This window comes from Erpetoichthys calabaricus, chromosome 1 (genome assembly GCF_900747795.2).
Source record: "Erpetoichthys calabaricus chromosome 1, fErpCal1.3, whole genome shotgun sequence".
Classification (NCBI taxonomy): Eukaryota; Metazoa; Chordata; class Cladistia; order Polypteriformes; family Polypteridae; genus Erpetoichthys; species Erpetoichthys calabaricus.
The window spans coordinates 177,119,537-177,144,079 of record NC_041394.2 but is presented as its reverse complement, the minus strand read 5'-3'; the positions used below and the strand labels follow the sequence as shown (position 1 = coordinate 177,144,079).

General features: G+C 40.7%; 1 protein-coding gene across 2 annotated transcripts in view; it reads right to left on the bottom strand.

The window, feature by feature from the left end:
• Positions 1 to 24,543, bottom strand: part of cfap54 (cilia and flagella associated protein 54) — a 212,851-nt gene that overhangs the window by 7,225 nt on the left and 181,083 nt on the right. For both annotated transcript variants that reach the window (XM_051924377.1, XM_051924375.1), the window contains exons 63-66: positions 20,639 to 20,812; positions 14,446 to 14,656; positions 8,724 to 8,862; positions 8,475 to 8,581 (exon numbers count right to left, since the gene is read on the bottom strand). In XM_051924377.1, the coding sequence (XP_051780337.1) occupies positions 8,475 to 8,581; positions 8,724 to 8,862; positions 14,446 to 14,656; positions 20,639 to 20,812 (631 nt within the window). The remainder of the gene's footprint in view (positions 1 to 8,474; positions 8,582 to 8,723; positions 8,863 to 14,445; positions 14,657 to 20,638; positions 20,813 to 24,543) is intronic.

The following is a 24,543-nucleotide window of genomic DNA, read 5'->3' as shown; positions in this document are numbered from 1 at the left end:
AGGATACTGTATATATAGTGCAATATTATCCAAATAATGCTTCAGAGAGTGTAGCAACATAGTTTGATCCAACATTGTTTTTATACAGGCAGAGGGTATGTAAGTTATCAGCAAACGTAGGAATGTTTTGTCTCAACATTTAAGGTTTAATAAACTTTTATTGCTGCAGAAAAGTTTTAAGTTGTTAACGCATTACTTGTTCTCCAAAAAGGTCCATTTTGTATAATTCTGAAAACTACATAGGTTTTTTTTTTAACCTATGGCAGCTTAAACTTACTATCATACCCTTTCAGTTTATTCACTGGACTTGAACTGTTTAAATTTCATTAAATACTGGAAAATGGGGTTTTTCTAAAACATGTGACTGAAAGAATATATGAATGTTAATCATGTTTTATTTATTTCTTGATCCTGCAGGTGAACACAATTTCAAATTAAGATTTTGCCAAACCAACCAACTTACAGTGAGAGAGAGAGAGTCTTTTTAATCTTTCTGGCACTTTTATTAAAAGTACATTTTGTTGGTTGGCCATAGTCCTCATTTAATTACAATGTTTCTGTCTCACAACTCTGGTAACTTAATATATTTTACATTATTTTCATAAAATTTTAGAAGTCCAAACCTTTTTTCTTTTTCTATAATTCCTTCAACAAAAAGTGTTGCCTCAAACAGGGCTGGCATCTACTATATAATGAAACATTGGTCAGTGTGTCTGTTTGCTCCCTATGAGCAATCTGATTGGGCAATTTTGGCTTTGGTGTGATTGGCCAGCTTGGTTTTGTGATGTGATTGAAAGAGGAAATACGAATATGATACACACGAGGAACAGTATAGGTGTAGGAGGAATGCTGATTGTTGCCTTCAAAGATGGTTAACGGACAGGAAATGAGCAATCCATCTTGAAATAATTGTGTCTGAGAGGCAGGTTTTCTGGGAACATGCCTGAGAGGAGGCTCAGACACACTAGGATACTGAGGAAAGGCACTGAAAGCACATGTAGGGCAAGAGATAGCAAATATAATTAACATGGCTAGTGTTAAATAATGCCATCTGAGGTAAGGCATATTTTTTCTGTGCTACCCACCACCAAAATGTATATTTACTGGGCATAAGATGATACACTTAATCCATATCTATCTATCTATCTATCTATCTATCTATCTATCTATCTATCTATCTATCTATCTATCTATCTATCTATCTATCTATCTATCTATCTATCTATCTATCTATCTATCTATCTATCTATCTATCTATCTATCTATCTATCTATCTATCTATCTATCTATCTATCTATCTATCTATCTATCTATCTAATACTGAAATGTCCCTGGTCATGACCTGAGAGGGTGGGAGGGGTTTCTCAGATAGCCAATGACTGTCAGAAGCAGTTCCTGATTGTTTAGAAAGTAGATGCACAGACAGAGCACTTAAGAGAAGTACTTACAGAAGATTGTGTCTTGGCTGCTAATGTCATTTGGTTTGTTTGCATGACTGCCCGTAAGCCTCAGGCAGGACCCTGGCTTTAGACTGGCTCATGAATGTGGAGAAGTGGGAAATGTGGCGGATGGCGTTGCTACTAACCTCATGGGAGTAGTGTGAGGTAAAGCTGGTAGTCTGTATGTGCATGTTTGAAGCAATTGAAGCAAGGCAACCAGGAGTGAGTGAAAACATAAAACATTTGTAATAACAAGATGGTGGATTCAAATGTGATGGCACCAATGCTCCTTTTTTATGGACAGCTACTTCTAATGTTGTTAGAGTGTTAAGTCCATTCCTCCATCACTCACACTCGAGTAGTAACAAAATATACTTGCAATTCAGTCCAAGTATTGGTAAAAAAAAAAAAAAAAAAGTTAAATAGTAAAGTACACAAAATTGGTATCGAAAAGAAGAAAAATCTATATATTCTTCACTGGTACTGTTTGACACCCACCCAGAGTATTTTTATTGAGTTTTATAATTGTGGAAATGAATGCAAAATGTAAGTCTCACTCATCCTGCACACTTGTCTAGATATCTAAACAGTTTCAAACTGTCATGCTAGCTTAAAGGACCTGCTCATTTCAACTAAAACCACATGGTGAAAACCTTAAGAGACAATATGGAATTTTTAATTGATATATAATATTCTTTTACACTCTATTACAAGTATATATATATATATATATATATATATATATATATATATATATATATATATATATATATATATATATATATATAGTAAAACCTCGATTATCCATCAGGGGTTGGGAGAAGCTGTGCCGGATAAGAGAAAAAACAGATAACATAACAGCTACTTTAAAAATGATATAGAGTAGATTAGCAAATAGTCGTATTTATTTACAAAAAAATAAACTAAATTAACAAAATAATAATATACTGTAGTATTAATAAAATTCATTAATTTATATAATATTGTAATGACCAGCGTAATAAGCAAATACAACTCTATACTTGTAGTCTTTGTTCCACAACAAACTGTGCCCTATCTTATACTCTGTTATTTGGGTTACAGAGCACATCTCCAAAACAATAAAAGAATGCTTTCCCTACCAATAATTATCTCCAGCCACTCACTTTCTGTCTTTTTCTATACCACAAACACTCCTGCTTATTTTCTCTTGACTCCCTACTCAAAACTTTCTTCTGCTGCACCTTCCTTTTTCTCCTAACTTCTCTTGTCACTCATCTCCTAAGAGGTGTGCCCGCCCCTCACGGAACAGTACCCATTCAGCCAGACCTATCACTTACAGAGCATTCCACCTTTTCTGCTCACGCACATCACAAATATTAACAAAACATAATATAACAGAATTTAAAAAGAAAATTACAATGCCGAAGAACATTAACATTAATCCAGAATAACATTATCTTCAATGGTTTCCATATTTGACACATTTTTCAATTTTGTCGGTACCACATTTTATATAGTTCACTGTTGTTCCTCCTACTTCGTAAACTGAAGCAATACTTGAAGCACTTTTGCCGTTTCATAAACATTTAATAATTTCAATTTTTTGTGACAATTCCAACTTCACACACATATGTTTGATCGGCCATAACAATGAATAGTAGCTTAATTATAACAAAAGAGAAAAGCTACGAAGCACTATTAAAGCTGAAGGGATGTAACTGACACTGTGATTTTAAAATACATTAAATCTATTATATAAAAAAATTTTGGGTCAAGACGTGATCATCTCAGGGAGACACTTTGAAGTCCCGCGAGACTACTTGCACATCACACTCTGCTTTCAAACAATTTGTCAGAGACACTTCAACATCCAAGGAGAGCCAGCAGCTACTTCGTCTGCATCTCCTTAGCATGTGTTCAGCTCCCCTGTCATGCTAGCTATATATACACAGTGGTCACGAATGTCTCGGACCACATACAAATCGGGTTTTGACCAAAAAGTTTGCCAAACTTTTGCATCTGTTCACAACAACACACTCGGGTGATGAACAAGCCAGTTTCCCTTGTGGTTCGTACGCGCCAATGATTTCCGTACGTGTTCAGTCTCTCCCTGTGCATTCCGCGAGCGAGAGAGCGTGAGTGAGCGAGAGAGAGAGAGAGAGCGAGAGTGCAAGCGAGCGAAAGAGAGGGCGCAAGCAAGCGAGAGAAAGAGAGCGTGAGAACGAGCAAGAGAGAGAGAGCGCGCAAGTGAGAGACAGCGCGCAAGAGCATGAGCAAGTGAGAGAGAGAGACTGCGAGTGAGCATATATATATTTACATACAGCTCGTACGGTCCGGAACATCCATCCATCCATCCATTTTCCAACCCGCTGACTCCGAACACAGGGTCACGGGGGTCTGCTGGAGCCAATCCCAGCAAACACAGGACACAAGGCAGGAACCAATCCTGGGCAGGGTGCCAACCCACCGCAGGACACACACAAACACACCCACACACCAAGCACACACTAGGGCCAATTTAGAATCACCAATCCACCTAACCTGCATGTCTTTGGACTGTGGGAGGAAACTGGAGCGCCCGGAGGAAACCCACGCAGACACGGGGAGAACATGCAAACTCCACGCAGGGAGGACCCGGGAAGCGAACCCGGGTCCCCAGGTCTCCCAACTGCGAGGCAGCAGCGCTACCCACTGCGACACCATGCCGTCCACGGTCCAGAACAGATTAATTGTACAGTAATCCCTCGCTATATCGCACTTCGACTTTTGCGGCTTCACTCTATCACGGATTTTATATGTAAGCATATTTAAATATATATCGCGGATTTTTTGCTGGTTTGTGGATTTCTGCGGACAATGGGTCTTTTAATTTCTGGTACATGCTTCCTCAGTTGGTTTGCCCAGTTGATTTCATACAAGGGACGCTATTGGCAGATGGCTGAGAAGCTACCCAACCAGAGCGCGTATTATGTATTAAATGAAACTCCTCAAATATATGGTGAGCACGGGGGCTGTTCGCACCCCTAGAGGATATGGCTTTTTCTCAAAAAATGCTGAAAGATTACCTTCACATTGCTACCATCCTTGCTGGGCTTACATGTGGCTGCTTTGTCAAGCGATATGCTTCCTGCACGGTGCTTTGCATACTTAAAAGATCAAACAGCACGTATTGATTTTTGATTGTTTACTTTTCTCTCTCTCTCTCTTGCTCTGACATTCTCTGCTCCTGACAGGGGGGTGTGAGCAGGGGGGCTGTTCGCACCTCTAGACGATACAGACGCTCATCTAAAAATGCTGAAAGATTATCTTCACATTGCTCCCTTCCAGCTTTGTCAAGCGACATGCTTCCCGCACGGTGCTTCACATACTTCAAGCTTGATCGGCATGTATTGATTTTTGATTGTTTGTTTTTCTCTGTCTCTCTCACTCTCTCTCTGACATTCTCTGCTCCTGACGGAGGGGGTGTGAGCAGAGGGGCTGTTTGCACACTGGCCTAGAGGATACGGACCTCCTCTAAAAAATGCTGAAAGACTACCTTCACATTGCTCTCTTCCTTGCAGCTGCTTTATACGGCGGTGCTTCGCATACTTAAAAGCCAAACAGCCCTATTGATTTTTGATTGTTTGCTTTTCTCTCTCTCTCTCTCTCTGACATTCTCTGCTCCTGATGCGCACTCCTTTGAAGAGGAAGATATGCTTGCATTCCTTTAATTGTGAGACGGAACTGTCATCCCTGTCTTGTCATGGAGCACAGTTTAAACTTTTGAAAAAGAGACAAATGTTTGTTTGCAGTGTTTGAATAAAGTTCCTGTCTCTCTACAACCTCCTGTGTTTCTGTGCAAATCTGTGACCCAAGCATGACAATATGAAAATAACCATATAAACATATGGTTTCTACTTCGCAGATTCTGGAACACAACCCCTGCGATTGAGGAGAGATTACTGTATTTACATACAGTCCTATGGGGGATTGGTTCCACTGTATATATATATATATATATACATTGCTTAATATTAGTCCATGGGTATATTCCAACACAGTCAGAACTCTGGCCCTGAGATGCTGAAACTATTGGAAATTGTTGTCTATAGCTAAGTTTCCATCCAGTTTTTTGCGACGTTTTGTTATCGACAAACAGAATATACGTAAAAAAAATGTGCGAAATTTGCTGTCTCCAGCCTGTTTCCATCAAACTGGCTTTTTATCGATAAAATGGTGTGCGTGATGACGTCATCCCCCCCCCCCAAAACGAACTGTCGCATAAGTTTTGTTGTATCGCGAAAAAAATCTGCCCTTGAGCCGTTTCCATACATAATTTTGTGTATGTCGCAAATTATCTACCTTTTGTTTTCCACGTTACACCCCCTCCACTAAACAAAGAAACAAAGAAATGGAGAGATTATTCAGACAGTTTTTTGAAATTTGCCAGCTTACTGTTATTTCAGTTTCACAAATAATTGCAATTGTACATAATATCCGAAGACGACAGCAGAATGAAGCAGTTGCTTGTCTGATAGCCCTAGAGCTTGAAGAAAGTACCCCAGTGCGACGAAACCCACGGGTATGGGAGAGACGACAGAATAAGACCTTCTGGGAGGAGGTGGTGGAGAGACACTTCACAGAAAATCTCTGGCTGCAACATTTTATAATGACACGGCCGACGTTTGAGATGTTGTGTGGATTCATCAGCCCTGATGTTGCGCCCATCACAGGTTGCCACCGACCACCGGTTCCAACCCAAAAGCGGATTGCCATCGCCCTTTACAAGCTGGCAACCTGCGCCGAGTATAGGGTAGTTGGAGAAACTTTCGGGGTTAGTAAAACTACCGTCCATCGATGTGTATATGCTGTGTGCACCGCTATTAAAGAAAAATTAATGCAGCGTTATATCAGACTTCCGACTGTAGCGGAGGCCAATGAAATTGCATACCGCAATTCCTTGGTGCATCTTGTGCCACAGATTTACGGTGCGCGGGATGGCACGCATGTGCCTATTCTTCCCCCGACGGAAGGCTACCGCGATTACATTAATCGCAAAGGGTGGCCATCTATTGTTCTCCAGGCCCTTGTTGATGACAGGTGCATGATACGAGACATTTGCGTTGGCACTCCTGGAAGTGCCCATGATGCAGCTGTGTTTGCAGCATCGGATCTGTACAGGTGAGCCTACCTTTCAACATCCCTTCTCAGTGCGATAACAACTGAATTAGTACTGTAAACTGCTTCCCTTAAGGTTTTTAATTAAAACTGAAATTTGAATTAATACAAAATAACGACGTTTAATCAAAAAAAACTCTCTTCATCAGACCATGCGAACCGCTCCGCCATTCTCGTTTTGATTGCACGTTATGAAAATGTGACACATTTATTTGCGTTAAAGCCCTTTTTTCCGACAAAAATTGTTTCCAATGTAGTTTTTGCGACATCTGAAGTATCGATATGGAATTTATGTGCTAAAGTTAAACGGAAAAATATTATGTCGACATGTACAACATTTTATCGATAATTAGCATTTCCATCAGCTATATCGGTAAAAAAATTTGAAGCGCTAAATATTTTTTTGCAAAAACTCCTTGGATGGAAACCTGGCTAATGTAAGATGAATGGTAATCTACTTGGTGAATTATTGCCAGTATCTAACTTAATACGCACAATGAATATGACTTCTCCTGCAGGGCTTCTCCTGCATGATCACCAGTGATGATTTTGTTGGAAATTGAATGTTTATGCAGTTTTATAATTTGTAAGCATGTACCATTACATCACGGTCAACTGCTCACACACAACTGAACTACTACTGTTCTTAGCGGAGCTAATGTAAAAAAGGTATTTTGTGCATTAAATTGTTAGTATTGACATGAGAGTATCGTTGTTGTATTCTCCTAATGAAGATGAAAAAAATGATATATAGATTTTCCAAGGTTAAAATGTGGTAAATGAGCAATGAACACCCCTCCAGAAAGTGGGGGTAAACTGATGGGAAAGCCCATATCCCCCTCATATGAAGCAGTGCTAAGATCAATAAGATAATCCGCAAAACACCCCTCTTAATGAAGTGGAGTTCAAAATAATGGTTAGAATCGACAAGTCCGAAATTACTGGTGAATTTAGTTGATTGGAGGAGGTAATAAAGTTCTGCATATTAAGCGTCAGATGACATGATGTATTAGATGATGTAATGGTAATTAGAAAAAGTATAAAAGCAGATGGATTGTTTAATTGATTACTCACTCCATGGCTTGAGACATTTCTGCAAATAAAGAAATGTTCTGCATTCTCATCTGGGCTCTGTGACTGCCTTTCATTGAAGATGGAGGAAAGTTTTTTCCACTACAACATTTCAGCATTTAACAGGCATTGTATATGTGAGGAACACCTTAGCAACATTCCAGTAATTAATAAAACTTTACAAAATGACACAATTGATACCTGCATATTACACAATATGATATGTGTTAAAATGAAAATATTTCTCATAGGTTTTAAAGTTAGTATATAAATATGACACTGGATATGTAAACAATTGTTAAGATTCATATTTAACTGTTCTGTTTCTGAGTTATTATTTTATAATGTTAAAAAATGATTGTGGCATAATTGATTGTGGCCACCATTACCAAAGTACCACTTAAACTGATCATCCTATCACCTAAAGCCATGCACCATCCCCAGTCTCAAATGTAGAGTAATCATTAAAAACTTTTCTGTTTAAAAACTGTGCCCAATGTCACCAGAATACAAGAAAGCAAGTATATAAAATGGATGGGTGGGTGTAAGTCAGTCTAGAAAATTCAGTGAGAGAGAAACAGTTAAGACTGGAGAAGAACAGGGCAAAAGATGTCAAAGAGTTACAGTGATTGGTCAAGGTATTAGATAAGGAGAGGCAAAGTGAGAAAAAAATCATTAGGAGGAGAAGGTTGTGCAAATGGGTTCAGCAAGGTAAAGTTAAAGGAGTAAGAAAAGAGTGATTGAATGTGCATGTGGGTAAAAAGGTGTAGGTGATGACAGTTGTAGGTTTGCCTACAAAGTTAGAGGTGCCTTGCATGGCCCTACCTTGCCAAAGGGATCCACTTTTTCCCACATCTGACATTGGAGTTGCTTATGGAGAGCATACCACTTGCAGAGGATGGGCTGCTGTTAAATGCATATAGCATCACAATCTGCAGAGTCAAAGACAGTCCAGTATTTTACATATACAAAGGTGGAACAATTCAGTAAGCAATAAGATGCAGGACCATCTACTGTAGGTTTGCCTCTTTAAGAAGCTTCCAAAAAGTCAAAACAGCAGGGAAAAAAACGTACCATGTCCATTGTAGCAGCACTCTCCAGAGATGGGCTGTACCACTGTATACATAGTTCATGGCTCACCAAGCTGCCTGTTTTGGGATCATTTATTGGTTTTTCACTTTTGACCTCTTTCTCTGCCACTTGTAGCATTGTTCTTATTACAGGATTAGGCTGAAAGACAAGAAGGATTTTAGAAAGTGTTAAGCCAGTAGAACATACCACAACTTTCAGTTTTAGAGAATGTTAAACTTAGCAACTGCGTTACTGAATCTCATTGCATATTCTGTCATGGTATGACAAACACAAGACATTGGGCAGACAGGCCTCTCTTCAGTTTGCATAGTCCACACCACCCATTCTCCTTCTTTCCTTGAGGCTGCATGGTATGTATTTCACTTTCAGTTGAATGCTCATTAGTTGTCTACTCTCATACACACAAGAGACCGTGCCTAACACTTAAGACAAAATCCAACTGTCTGATTTTGTCATGGTATGACTGAGTCACTGGGATGTCAAACTACATGACTGCAGGTCATGAGAGCAATCCTTGTTTTCCTCCAACTCACTAAGAATATGTAAAGGAAAGTCAAAACTCAAAATTACTCAAAAAATGGTGAAGTTTAATGGATTGTATAGATAGATAGATAGATAGATAGATAGATAGATAGATAGATAGATAGATAGATAGATAGATAGATAGATAGATAGATAGATAGATAGATAGATAGACCCTAAAACATAAGACAAAATCAAACCTGTCTGATTGTATGATGAATCACAGAGCGCTAACACTGAGTAGTGGGGATGTCACACTGCACAACTGCTGTTCAGGGGCACTCACTAAGATTATGTGAATGAATGCTATGGCTGAGATTTGGTAAAAAAAGTCTTGTAGTGTGATGACGACTTTAGTTGTTCTATCAAAAGAGACTATTTGTTTCTGTGAAGGTTTCTCTTGGAATGTACAGCAAATCCATACTAGTGTCACTTTTCTTCCTAATGGATCTGAAAGAATAGGTTTGGATACAAAACCTATGCTCTCCACATTAACCCAAACTTCAGATTCTTGTTTCATGGACATCAAGCTGTTCCCTGGATTACCTCACCCTCACCCTCACCCTCATTCTTTTAACAGTATTTCCTTTTGCAACACTAGGAAGATTAGCAACTCTTCCTCCTACTCTTCACAATATTCATGAGTTTGTCGTTCACCCATTTTTCCATATATGGTATTCAGCAAAATGTAGTTTTCATCAAAATGGGATCAAACTGTGATCACCAGGAAAGGAGATTTTTGAAATAAAGATTAACTTTAGAAATACTTATCCCTGATGTTTTTCTCTTTAACTTATACATGTATGGTAAACCTAACATATTTAATAAAAAATTTATAATATCTCTAGAATTATGATTGGATCCCCATTCATGGTCATTTCCTGTCTTGCACCCAATTCTGCTAAGTTAATGGGAAACAGCCACAATAACCCTGAAAAGGGTTAAGTGATTCAGTAATAAATTCATGGATCAAGAATTAGTATGTGCATCACTCTATTATGGGTGGCACAGTGGCGCAGTGGGTAGTGCTGCTGCCTCACAGTTGGGAGACCTAGGGACCTGGATTCGCTTCCCGGGTCCTCCCTGCGTGGAGTTTGCATGTTCTCCCTGTGTCTGCGTGGGTTTCCTCCGGGCGCTCCGGTTTCCTCCCACAGTCCAAAGACATGCAGGTTAGGTGGATTGGTGATTCTAAATTGGCCCTAGTGTGTGGGTGTGTTTGTGTGTGTCCTGCAGTGGGTTGGCACCCTGCCCGGGATTGGTTCCTGCCTTGTGCCCTGTGTTGGCTGGGATTGGCTCCAGCAGACCCCCGTGACCCTGTATTCAGATTCAGTGGGTTGGATAATGGATGGATGGATGGATCACTCTATTACCAGACCCGTTTAATCAAATTTAGCGTTACACAGAGACTTTCTAATAATAATAATAAGCAATTTTCTTACCCAGTTAAAGCAGTATAGGGTAGTGGAGATCCAGAATAATTATTATTCTATTTTGTTTATACTAATTGTATTAGGCATGTTCAATAAATGGACATAATTATATACAGTTCCATATACTGTACTAAATATTGAGTTTTATAACACATTTTGTTTCAATATATTATTTTATTTAACATCATATCCTCTGTTTTCATGAAACTATGTGACTGATTTACCCTTTCTCATTTGCTTTGCAGCTAGCCTGTTACCAGCACACACTCCAGACGCCAGGTCATAAGATGGTAGCTCCTGTCATCAGACTCCAGCCTGCAAGCGAGGGGAGACTGAAAATCAGGAGCCTTCCAGGCTGTCTCCTTGGCTGTCAAAGTGAATCTTTACATTCCAGTACTTTAAATAAAAGCACCTACAACATAAATCTTAATGTGAGTCATTGCAAGCAAAACCCTAAAACAGATATTTGTACTTCCCTAAGAACAGGTTTGTGGCATACTACTTATGGTGACTTTGCATTTTACCTTAGTTTTATTTTATCATTATTATTTTGTTGATGATTCTATCCAAGGTGACTTACAACATTTAAGATACTGTACATTTTTTTTGTTTGTTTTTACAATTGTATCACATGCAAATGAAGTGACTTGCTTATGATCACACAGTGCCAACAACAGGATTTGATTCAAAAGAATCAGGGTTTGAAATCCAAAGTCTAAAGCCACCATGCTGCTTGCAGATTTTAATTTTTATGTGCTGTATGACCTTCTGTGTGTGTGGGTGTCCATTTTGTTGAGTATGACTGATTTTATTGGCTGCAGAAACATTGCTATAGGTTAGGGGTGGGTAAAGTCATTCCTGGAGGGTCGCAGGTTTTTGTTTCAACCCAGTTGCTTAATAAAAAGCACTTACTGCTCAAGTAACACTTCTGCTTCATTTTAGTTGTCTCACTCATTAAGATTATGAACCTTTATTGCTTATTTTAGTCTTAAATGGCTGTATTCTCAGTTTTTAATTTCTCCTTATTACAACAAGATGCAAATGACAAAAAGAACCAACATTTCTCCATTTATACCTCTGTGTGTTTATCACACACTGTTTAGTTTAATTAAATACTTGGAAGGAAAGCGAAGATAAAAAAGTGAAGGACTGAGAATTACTCATCTGTTTAAGACTTCAAATCATTTGGATGATATCCTTAAAAAGGAAACAAAAATCTAGGATATAAGAATGATCTGACATGGCAGAGTTAAAGTACTAACAAGTCATGAAATTAAATTATTGACAAGGACTGTTTTCTAGTTAAGCAAATGGGTTGGAACAAAAACCTGCAGCCACTGTGGCCCCCCAGGACTGATTTTGCCCACCCCTGCTATAGATGCACTGTAAGATTTGTACTGTCATTCATCTGTTCAAGCATATGACTAGAGAGTTCAGAAAACCACAACATTGGAAAGGAAGCTGTAAATGACAAGATTCTCTTCTGCCTCTGCTGCTCTTTCATTATTAGAGGGTGTTTTGTTAAAAACAAAGCACTTTGTGAATTAAGTCTGGCCATCACCTGTCTTTACAGTGTTGTAGGTTATATTTCCATGGGATTGTGGCACGAGATGCAGAGTGATATGCCTACTTGTTAGTCTCTCATTTATGAAGAACATAAATTAAGAAGTGATGACAGCAAGAGGAGACAAAAGGGAGCTCATCAGGTCACATTTTATCCACTATTCCTGACACAGCTTTGGTGACTAGAAAGGATAAATTGACATTCTCTAATGCTCAAGGAAAAATATCAGCTTAGACTCTCTTTCTGTACCTCTTTGGACAAGGACAAACCATAAATTTCGTCTTGGAGCAGCCCTATTATGTTAATGTTTTCAACAATTACTCTGCTTCTGCATTGTTGTATTTGATCACTGCTCTATCTACTTAATGTTCTTTTGAGCTTATCATCAAAAGCACCATACAGATTATTATGTGAAAGTCAGCATATCACTTTTGCTCACAGTATGAATATTTGTTAGGTTTTTAGATACAACTGTCTTTCCTATACAGTGCAGTTAGTGTCAGCATGAAAAGAATGGGTACTGGTGGATTAGTATATGTCAGTGAAATTAAAAGGGAGAATGAACAAAATGAAAGAGCTAGGTTGTTTTAAATGCAGTGTAATATTAGGCACCATAAATGTTAGCATCAGAAACAGAAGCACTGCTGGAGTTTTCACACATTAATGTCACAAGTGTACTGAGTAGAGTGCACTACCCAAAAAGCATCTAGCCAAAGGCAAATCTGTGTCTGGACTAATTTTTGATTCCATGAACCATAGATTGACAGCACTTAGTAGTAACAGTAATGGATGGACTATAGTCATACAGCTCTAGCTCAGTAGAACCTTGTCACATATTGGGAAATGCAGCCCTTAACCCAAATGTCTTTCACCCCTGTTTAAGGAAAATATGGATGTGTTAAAGTGGATGGAGGAAAATACAGACTGGACAACAGAAAAACACAAAAATATTGCATGGTTGGAGGAATTCTTGTTGCTGATAATTCATACTTATGGCAAGACCAGGGTATTACAAAAATCTCATGAATTTGTGGATCCATCCTGCTTGGCATCAACAATACAGGGTAGTGAAGATGGTTTACTATTGTGGCAAGTGGCATCATACATGACAATGGATATAAATTGAGCCATGTTTGAATAAGACACTGTTCACACACTGTTCAGACATGGAGGATACACAATAGGCATTGGATTTTTTTAGCAGGGTAACACACTATGCATCAATGCAAGAAAAGATTATAGATGGTTTAATTGACACTATAATAAATTCTAACTAATACAGCAGCCTTTCCAGCCACCAAATCGCAATCTAATTGAGCAGCTGAGTCTTAAGATTGAACAAGCTATTTAGAGTAAAGAATCACCACCATTAGCTCATTTGTAACAATTAGTTACAGTATTAGTTAATCTGATGTGCACAAATGGGACATGCTAGAAGCAATATGCTCTGGCATCTCTATGACGTGCTTTTAACATCTAGCGTTGTGCTTATTTTTATGAAATCATGCAGAAGAAATGAGGGAGAAACTCCCCGTTAGGTAGGTGCAAATATCTGTCCTGTGTGGTACATGAAACATGTGCTTAATAAAATAAAAGACCCCATATAAAAAACAGGTAAATCAATGGATTGCTCCAGGGGTGGGTCTGCCATCAGGGTGTTCTGGGTGCGCGCCCAGGGGCCCATGACACCAAGGGGCCTTTTATCAAACCCCCCACCCCGCTCACCCACTTGATGAAATGATGGAGTATCCAAAACGATCATGGGTAATGCCTCCAGCTTGACTAAATGATCAAGGTTCTGCACGCCACCAAAATGACCAAGGGGGAATTTGATGAAGCGATTGAGTCTTGTGCCTTAATCAAGATTGAGAAATACTGTGTTGCATTAAATGACCTGGTGTCAAAGGTATGATCAACTCTCTGTTAAGGAGCTAAGTCATTCAGGGACCCCTGGGGGCCTTAATCCATCGTTGGATTGCTCTCAGCCTTAAAAGTGCTATACTGTATACTGTATAATAAAGCGTGAATAGTTAAAAATAATTTGTGCTGTGCAGTACTAATGAGATTGTTCACTTTGTGAAGGTATCATGACTGGCACAGTACAAAATATTGGCCTACTATTTTCGGATGACCTTTATTGACTTGATGTCCCCATGCTAATGCATTTATAGCAGAGACTATAATGCACCTCTCTTCATAACCTTTTACCTTAATTTCATTGGTGCGGAAGATGCTGGCCTGGGAGAGCGCCTGTTGTAGCTCCTGCGGGGCATCCTCAGCATAGCATCCTGAGGCATACAATGGCAGGTTTTCGGTAAGGAACTGGTGCAAATGGAAGATCTTCAGGGCCAGGCCTATGTCCAACATGGAAGTGCGCACCCGATCCTTACAAGAGGGGTCTGAAATGGAATCCAATAAGAAAACAGTTGAGTCCTTCTCTGTCTCTGAGGTGACATCTATGTAGTATCATGCCCTCAGCTGTACACTTGGAAAAGGAGCCGTTAACATTTACATGCAAAAGCAAAAGGCAAAATGTGCCTTGCCCCAGTCTGCTGAGAGCATTTCAGCAGTTTGCAGAGAGCAATATGAAATGTCTATTGAAACTGCCATACATTATTCCTGTTTCCCGCAGCCTTGGACAGTCATCTCCTTTAAAATTAAAGGGCATTAAAGGTAGGTTGAAAGGAGCAGACTAACCTGCAGAACAAAACCTCTCAGTTATTTAACGCCCTTACGTCAATCACAATTAAAACGGCTTCATGTCTGGATATCATAAAGGTCACCATGAATTATGAATACAGCCGAGAGTAAAGACTGAGTAAGCTATTTTGACTAAAAACATACCACACTGGTAGGAGAAATACACGTTTAAAGTTAGGTTTGAATAGATCTACCCAAACTTATTTTTATTAATATACAATAATTTATTCATTTCTTAAAACCACTTATTCCAAAGCAGGAATGGACAGTGCATGAATTCAACCACAGATAAACTGGACATAATCGAACATGCATGGGAGTACCAAATTCATTGTAGTGCACACTTGCACTCATGCATACTAAGACATTTAGTAATTTGGTTATGCTGTAGTATATGGAAAGTATGCTCTACTGTCAACATCTGCTCAAAAATGTAAATTCACTCCTGAGGTGACTGGGTGTCAGATTGTGGTTCTTTGAAACAACAGGCATGATAGTGGGGCTAAATGACCTTCTTCACACTTTATCTTTCATTATAGTGCTAGTTTTCCTGGTGTGACTGCTGGTGGCTTTTACTGAGTGTTGCTTGAGACAAACACCATAACTGCATAACGGTCCAGCTGACTAAAGGACATCGACTTCCTGTTTTCCATTGATTTTCAAACCCAACTACTCACCTACAAAGCTTTGATAACAAATGTTTCGGAATATGAGTCCCATATAAGGGAATGGGGTCCCATTGGGTAATTATCTTTTCAAAGCCATCTTGTCATTTAAACTCCATCAATACACAAAGTTACTCATCAATAATTCACAACAGACAATTGATTATGTACAGAATTTTACCAGTAACCTCAGAGCTTCTTCAAGCTATAACATCTCCTATTTTCAAAATGCTTATCTCAAAAATAAGAACATTTCATCTGTATTGGTCAATGCTTGAAGAACTGTCCTCCAATTGTCATTGAATTACTTATCAATACTCAAACCTGCTTAATCCCATCCAGAGTTACAGTTCCACTTCATGGCATGGCAAGGCACGCTCATGCCCACATTCACTTACCACAATCCAATTTAAATTAGCTTATTAGTCTAACACCGGGAGGATCTTCCAAACTCCACTCAGAAAACAACCAGGCCAAGATCAGAATTCTATGCCCAAACTTGCACTCATTTACGCAAGATCTGTTTAGTGCCACATTTCCTGTACTTGCATGGGGTGCAGCAGAAAACCCAGAAAGATGCAAGAAGAAAATGCAAAATCCACCCATAAACTAAACCTGCGCTGTGAGGCAACAGTCCTAACTACTGTACTCAGTTATATTTGCTCTTATGTTTCCAATGCACCATGTAACCTGAATTGATCTTGTAATATTCAATCATTTGTAAAGTAATGTAAGTAATTTTTTACTACTTTTTACTACTTGGAGATGGATTTTTACACGCCGAGACTCGTCTATTCAGGTAGTCAACTTCAAGCGCTGAGAACAAATGCCCACACCGGTGTGGTTCCCTATTTACCTGATGAGGTAAGAAGACGGTATCGTGGTAGCAGAGCAGGAGCTAAGCTAAAGGCAAGGCGGCTTGCGAGGAAGTGGCGTTACAATTCTTCTGTGCCTTATGTGATCCTTGGAATTGTGATCTCACTACCAAATAAGATCAATGAACTGGCCGCGCTGGTGAAAAACGTCAGGACCTACAGAGAATGCAGTTTGTTGTGCTTTTGTGAAACGTGGCTAACAACTAACATCCCAGATGCTAACGTTGAGCTAGCCAGGTTTAGCACAGTTAGAGCGGACAGAGACGCAAATACCTGCGGAAACCAGAAAGGAGGAGAACTCGCTCTATATGTGAATAAAAGATGGTTCAACTCTACACATGAAAACGTTAAAATCTCCACTTGCTGCAGGGACATAAGTAAGTTTGTGTCCCTATTACTTGCCAAGAGAATTTGGACACGTCATTGTTGTTATTGTTTACATCCCTCCTCGGGCGGACGTGGAGATAGCGGGTAACATCATCCATTCTGATGTTGCTAAACTGCAAACGCAGCACCCTGAGGTGCTTGTGCTAATCGCTGGAGACTTTAAACATGTGACGCTGGACAAAACATTACCTGCCTTCTCCCAGTATATGGATTGTAACTCCCGGGGAAATCACATAAAGATCATCACTGGCTGCAGCTTGAAGCAGGGTGCCACCATTGAAAGAGACGTGGAGAGAGCAAACCAGATGAACAACTTCTTTAACAGGTTTGACCACCCTAACCCACTCTCACCTCGAAGTACTGCACCCTCCACTCATCCTTCTGCTGAGACCAGCATAGGAGAGAGTTTCCCCCCACCAATAATTACAGCAGTCCAGGTAAGCAGAGAGCTGAGGAGACTTCGTGCCAGCAAAGCAGTGGGTCCAGATGGAGTATCGCCACGACTGCTGAAGGCCTGTGTGTTGGAGCTGGGGAGTCCTGTACAGCACATCTTCAACCTGAGCCTGGAACAGGAGAGAGTCCCGAGGCTTTGGAAAACATCTTGCATCACCCCAGTCCCAAAGGTATCATGTCCTAGTGAGCTGAATGACTTCCGGCCTGTCGCTCTGACATCACATGTGATGAGGACCATGGAGTGGCTGCTGCTTCACCACCTGAGGCAACAAGTCTGCCATGCCCTCGACCCTCTGCAGTTCACAGATAGATAGATAGATAGATAGATAGATAGATAGATAGATAGATAGATAGATAGATAGATAGATAGATAGATAGATAGATAGATAGATAGATAGATAGATAGATAGATAGATACTTTATTAATCCCAAGGGGAAATTCACATACTCCAGCAGCAGCATACTGATACAAAAAAGCAATATTAAATTAAAGAGTAATAAAAATGCAGGTAAAAACAGACAATAACTTTGAATAATGTTAACGTTTACCCCTCCGGGTGGAACTGAGGAGTCGCATAGTTTGGGGGAGGAAAGGTCGCATAGTTTGGGGGAGGAAAGATCTCCTCAGTCTGTCAGTGGAGCACATACCAGGAGAAGGTGGGAGCGGAGGATGCCATCATTTACATGCTACACCGATCCCTCTCCCACTTGGACAGAGGCAGTGGTGCAGTAAGAATTATGTTTCTGGACTTCTCTAGTGCCTTCAACACCATCCAACCTCTGCTCCTTAGGGACAAGGAGATTCATACCTGGTGGCACGGATCGTGGACTATCTTACAGACAGACCTCAGTATGTGTGTCTCGGGAACTGCTGGTCCGACATTGTGGTCAGCAACACAGGAGTGCCACAGGGGACTGTACTTTTTCTGGTCCTGTTCAGCCTATATACATTGGACTTCCAATACAACTCGGAGTCCTGCCACATGCAAATGTTCGCTGATGACACTGCTATCGTGGGCTGCATCAGGAGTGGGCAGGAGGAGGAGTATAGGGACCTAATCAAGGACTTTGTTAAATGGTGCGACTCAAACCACCTACACCTGAACACCAGCAAAACCAAGGAGCTGGTGGTGGATTTTAGGAGACCCAGACCCCTCCTGGATCCTGTGATCATCAGAGGTGACTGTGTGCGAGGGTGCAGACCTATAAATACCTGGGAGTGCAGCTGGATGATAAATTGGACTGGATGTTCCAATAATGATGCTCTGTGCAAGACAGGAGAGAGCCGACTATACTTCCTTAGAAGTATAGAAGTCCTTCAACATCTGCAATAAGATGCTGCAGATATTTTATCAGACGGTTGTGGCGAGTGCCCTCTTTTATGCGGTGGTGTGCTGGGGAGTCAGCATAAAGAAAAAGGATGCCTCATGCCTGGACAAACTGGTGAGGAAGACAGGCTCTATTGTAGGGATGGAGCTGGACAGTTTGACATCTGTGGCAGAGTGACGGTGCTGAGCAGGCTCCTGTCAATCATGGAGAATCCACTGCATCCACTAAACAGTGTCATCTCCAGACAGAGGAACAGCTTCAGTGACAGACTGCTGTCACTGTCCTGTTCCACTGACAGACTGAGGAGATCGTTCCTCCCCCACACTATACGACTCTTCAATTCCACCCGGGGGGTAAACATTAACATTATACAAAGTTATTGAATGTCTGTATACCTGCATTGTTATCAGTCTTTAATTTAATATTGTTCTTTTTCAGTATGCTGCTGCTGGAGTATGTGAATTTCCCCTTGGGATTAATAAAGTATCTATCTATCTATCTATCTATCTATCTATCTATCTATCTATCTATCTATCTATCTATCTATCTATCTATCTATCTATCTATCTATCTATCTATCTATCTATCTATCTATCTATCTATCTATCATTAGTGCTTACTATGAAAACTGTTATTGTAAATGACTACTGTAGATAGTTAAAGTAACTAATATTGTGTGTCACCACTAGGATTTGAGACCGACAAGGCCTCACTGCTGCCTTAAACAAGACAACCCTCCAGCCAATGCTGTCTTGTGTCACTCCACAGCCAATAATTTAAAAAGGACACTGTCTGGACTATTTAGCAGCACAATTAGTGCTCCATTTATTATTATACAGTATTTGAATACAGTTTTAAAAATGTGGTCTCCCAGAGTTAAGAGGTAGACTGTTTAGTTTAGCGTACTGTACTATATATAGGCTGTGGGATATGGCTGGCCTTTCATCCCGGCCAATACCCCCAGGCCACCAGATGGAGCCCTCCCTGCAGCATGGAGGTGCCCCGAAGAGCAGCAAGGAATCCTGGACAATGGAGTTTTTATTCACAGCCCTGCTGGATACCATGGGGGCCGCTAGAGGATGCTGCAGGGAGGAACAAGGAGTATTTTCCTTACAACCCGGAAGTGTGTCCTAAGCACGTGGACAGAGGAAATGATGTGCTTCCGGGTTGAAGAAAAGGAGTTTTTATCTGACCCGGAAGTGTTCCTAGTCACAAGGACAGAGAGAGCAAAACACTTCTGGGTCACGGACTATATAAAGGACTGTGGGAAATCCCAGGGTTGAGCTGAGCTGGGTGGAAGGGTGGAAACGCGTCTGGGAGAGTAGAGGATTGAGTATTGTAATTGATTATTGATTTGTTATTGAGTATAGTGGAGGTGGAATTGCTTTGTGCACATTGTTATTATAAATAAAATAACATTTGGACTTTTATCTGGTGTCTGGCGTTTGATCAGAGGGTTCAAGGGAGCAATAGCGCCCCCTATCTGTGACAAGGTGTTCTTAATAAAGCACTGGAAACTGGGTATGAGATTAGATCTATTTTTAAAGCTGCTTTATCCAGCCCAAGGTCACAGACTACCAGGTCTCCAGGGATGTAACAAATTTACAGTATTTCAGACAGTTGAGAGACATATTCCATATGTTTAAAGATCGTGACTTTTAGGGGAAAACATTCACAGATACTGTGAAAAATCACTGATAAAAAATTTTAAATCATAAAGGAATAAGTAAATCTAATGCAAGTTGTTACTTTAAAATGAAGAATGACAATGAAACTGGAAACATTAAATATATACTTCATACAAATGCCAGTAAACACAATTTAAAACAGAGAATTCTCCCCACTGGTAAAAATGGCTTACTGCATTAACATTTAACTGTATACTCCATATTATTTCACATGAATTTGATGATCAATTAGCCATTTTAAGTTGAAAAGACAGCACAAAAAATATTGGGACACAATGAATTACCTGAGAAGTTGTAGCTTTTATATATTTTAAGAAGATGCTTATAATATCGAATAAGTTGAATCCAGGTCAGTTCAGCAGCTGGCTTAGTTTCTTCTGCCTGTTTATCTTGTGTTTCAGGTTCTGGAGGCCCAACACGAGAACCAAGCAGGAAACTCAATGGCACTTGATTCTCCTCTAAGTAGAAAAATATTAAAAAGTACAATAGTGAAGAAAACACACATTTGAAACTCATATCCGGTATCACATACTACATACATGTCTAGTAAACAGTCTGCAGAAGAGTATACAATGTCCACCTGGAGTGTGCTTTGTATCTTGAAATCCATAGTTCTGTATCAGAGGCCACACTATATTTATTATGTTTTCACAAAAGTCCTTTGTGGATTCAATCCACTGACACAGGCAAAATGGTGCGGAAAGTCAAAGTCAAAGTCAAAGTGAACTTTATTGTCATCTCAACCATATACAAGTATACAGATAGACGAAATTGCGAAGCTCAGGGTCCACAGTGTAACAACATGATGTGCAAATAATAATTTAAAAATAGAATTAAAATTTAAATTAAAATTAAAACACAAACTAGACAAGACATTGCACAAAGACAAGACAAAGACAAAGAAGTAGCAGCAATATTGATGTGTAAGATATGTAATATAATAAATAAATAATAAATAATATAGATAATCTAGGCAGGCATTATGGTATAGTGGCTATTTCATTGAACTTTGAACCACAAGGCTACTGGATCAGTTCATGACTCTAACTTACTATATGACCTTGACTCCGCTTGTAAAAATATATATGTAAACAATTGAAATGGATCATGGTTTCGTAAGTTGCTTTGAATAAAAGTGTTAACTGAATATAGGGTAATAACACACATTTTCACTTTCTACATTTTTGAAGATTCTTGTAAGTGAGCAGCCCAAGCCAATTTCATATCTGATATACTCCTCTCCCTGCATCCCTTATTATTATTCTTGGATCTTAGGAAAAAACAGCCCCATGACAAGACAACAGCCTAGTGTAGGTGAGAAAGGAGGGTGTCACAAAAGAAATTATGAGCACAAGTTAAATATAAAGTTCCAAACAAGAACAAAAGAATCACCCTACTGCCATTCTGGGTCTATATGTACAGCATATGGACTGTTAATTCCTGCCCATGAGGCTTTGTGGTGTGGCTCATCTGCTTGGCAGTCAAAGTAGCACCCTGTACTCATTTCCTCAGCCCCCATTTTTTCTGTAAGGTAGGAGCACATATGCCAGGGCCACCATGCTTCTTCATTTTCTACTGTTGGAAAACAAATATTTCTCTTGCAAAAAGCATGAATATGTGCTTCAGCTAAGATAAGTGGTTTAGTTTGAGCATATTCTTTGTTACAAAAGCAGGCCATATAATTATCAACTGGTGAGACTAACACTCACTTTATTTATCTATCCATCCATTCATTATCCAACCCGCTACATCCTAACTACAGTGTCACGGAGGTCCACTGGAGCCAATCCCAGCCAACACAGGGCGCAAGGCAAGAAACAAACCCCAGGCAGGGTGCGCCAGCCCACTGCAGGGCCACTTTATTTGTGATAGGAAAAAATCATGTAATGTATGATCTTATCAGTTTGAGAACAGAATATAATTTGAAAATTGGCTGAAAAACGAAACTTTGAAAAATATCTTCTGTGATTCTGGGAAATCTGAACTCAGTCTCAAATAAGATCGACGACCTGGCTGCGCTGGTGAAAAATGTCAGAACCTACAGAGAATGCAGTTTGTTGTGCTTTTGCGAAACGTGGCTAACTACCACCATCCCAGATGCTAACGTGGAGCTACCCGGGTTTAGCAGTTAGAGCGGACAGAGATGCAAGTACCTGTGGGAAGCACAAAGGAGGAGGACTCGCTCTCTATGTTAATACATGGTGGTGTAACTCTGGACATGTTAATGTCAAAGTCTCCACTTGCTGCAGGGACATCGAACTGTTGGCCGTAAGTTTGCGTCCCTATTACTTGCCCAGAGAGTTTGGACACGTCATTGCTGTCATCGTTTACATACCTCCTCGGGCGGACGTGGAGACAGCGAGTGACATCATCCATTCTGCTGTTGCTAAGTTACAAACGCAGCACCCTGAGGCGCTTGTGCTAATCGCTGGAGACTTTAACCATGTGACGCTGGACAAAACATTACCTGCCTTCTCCCAGTATGTGGACTGTAACACCCGGGGAAATAAGACTATTGATTTACTGTATGCAAACGTTAAAGACGCATACAGCACCACCCCGCTGCCTGCGCTTGGGAAAGCAGATCATAACCTGGTTCTGCTTCAGCCTCACTACAAACCAAAAGTGAGGGTCCTACCTGCAACCACACGCTCATTCAGGAAGTGGTCCCGGGAGGCAGAGAAGGCTCTAAGAGAATGCTTTGGAACTACAGACTGGGATATCCTGCAGGGATCACATAGTGAGAACATTGAGGAAGTTGTTGACTGCACTACTGACTACATCAACTTCTGTATGGACATTGTAGTTCCAGTAAGAACTGTACGCTGCTACGCTAACAACAAGCCATGGATTATAAGTGACCTCAAGGGCCTTTTGAACCAGAAGAAAAGGGCTTTTAAAGGCGGTGATCAGCATGAGCTCAAGTGCGTGCAAAAGGAACTCCGAGTCCAGCTCAGGGCGGCAAAAGAGCAGTACAGGAGAAAGATGGAGCAGAAGTTACAGAAAAACAGCATGAAGGAAGTATGGGATGGGATGAAGATCATCACTGGCTGCAGCTCGAAGCGGGGTACCACCATCGAGAGAGACGTGACGAGAGCAAACCAAATGAACAATTCTTTAACAGGTTTGACCACCCTAACCCACTCTCACTCTCACCTCAGAGTACTGCACCCTCCACACATCCTTCTGCTGATACCAGCATAGGAGAGACATCCCCACCCATAATTACAACAGCGCAAGTGAGCAGAGAGCTGAGGAGACTTCGTGCCAGTAAAGCAGCGGGTCCAGATGGAGTATCTCCACGACTGCTGAAGGTCGGAGCTGGGGGGTCCTCTACAGCACATCTTCAACCTGAGCCTGGAACATGGGAGAGTCCCGAGGCTTTGGAAAACATCTTGCATCACCCCAGTCCCAAAGGTATCATGTCCTAGTGAGCTGAATGACTTCCGGCCTGCTGCTCTGACATCACATGTGATGAAGACCATGGAGAGGCTGCTGCTTCACCACCTGAGGCCACAGGTTCAACACGCCCTTGACCCTCTGCAGTTTGCATATCAGGAGAAGGTGGTAGCGGAGGATGCCATCATCTATATGCTACATCGATCCCTCTCCCACTTGGACAGAGGCAGTGGTGCTGTAAGAATTATGTTTCTAGACTTCTCTAGCGCCTTCAACACAATCCAACCTCTGCTCCTTAGGGACAAGCTGACAGAGATGGGAGTAGATTCATACCTGGTGGCATGGATTGTGGACTATCTTAAAGACAGACCTCAGTATGTGCGTCTTGGGAACTGCACGTCTGACATTGTGGTCAGCAACACAGGAGCGCCACAAGGGACTGTACTTTCTCCGGTCCTGTTCAGCCTATATACATCGGACTTCCAATACAACACGGAGTCCTGCCATGTGCAAAAGTTCTCTGATGACACTGCTATCGTGGGCTGCATCAGGAGTGGGCAGGAGGAGGAGTATAGGGACCTAATCAAGGACTTTGTTAAATAGTGTGACTCAAACCACCTACACCTGAACACCAGCAAAACCAAGGAGCTGGTGGTGGATTTTAGGAGGCCCAGACCCCTCATGGACCCCGTGATCATCAGAGGTGACTGTGTGCAGATGGTGCAGACCTATAAATATCTGGGAGTGCAGCTGGATGATAAATTAGACTGGACTGCCAATACTGATGCTC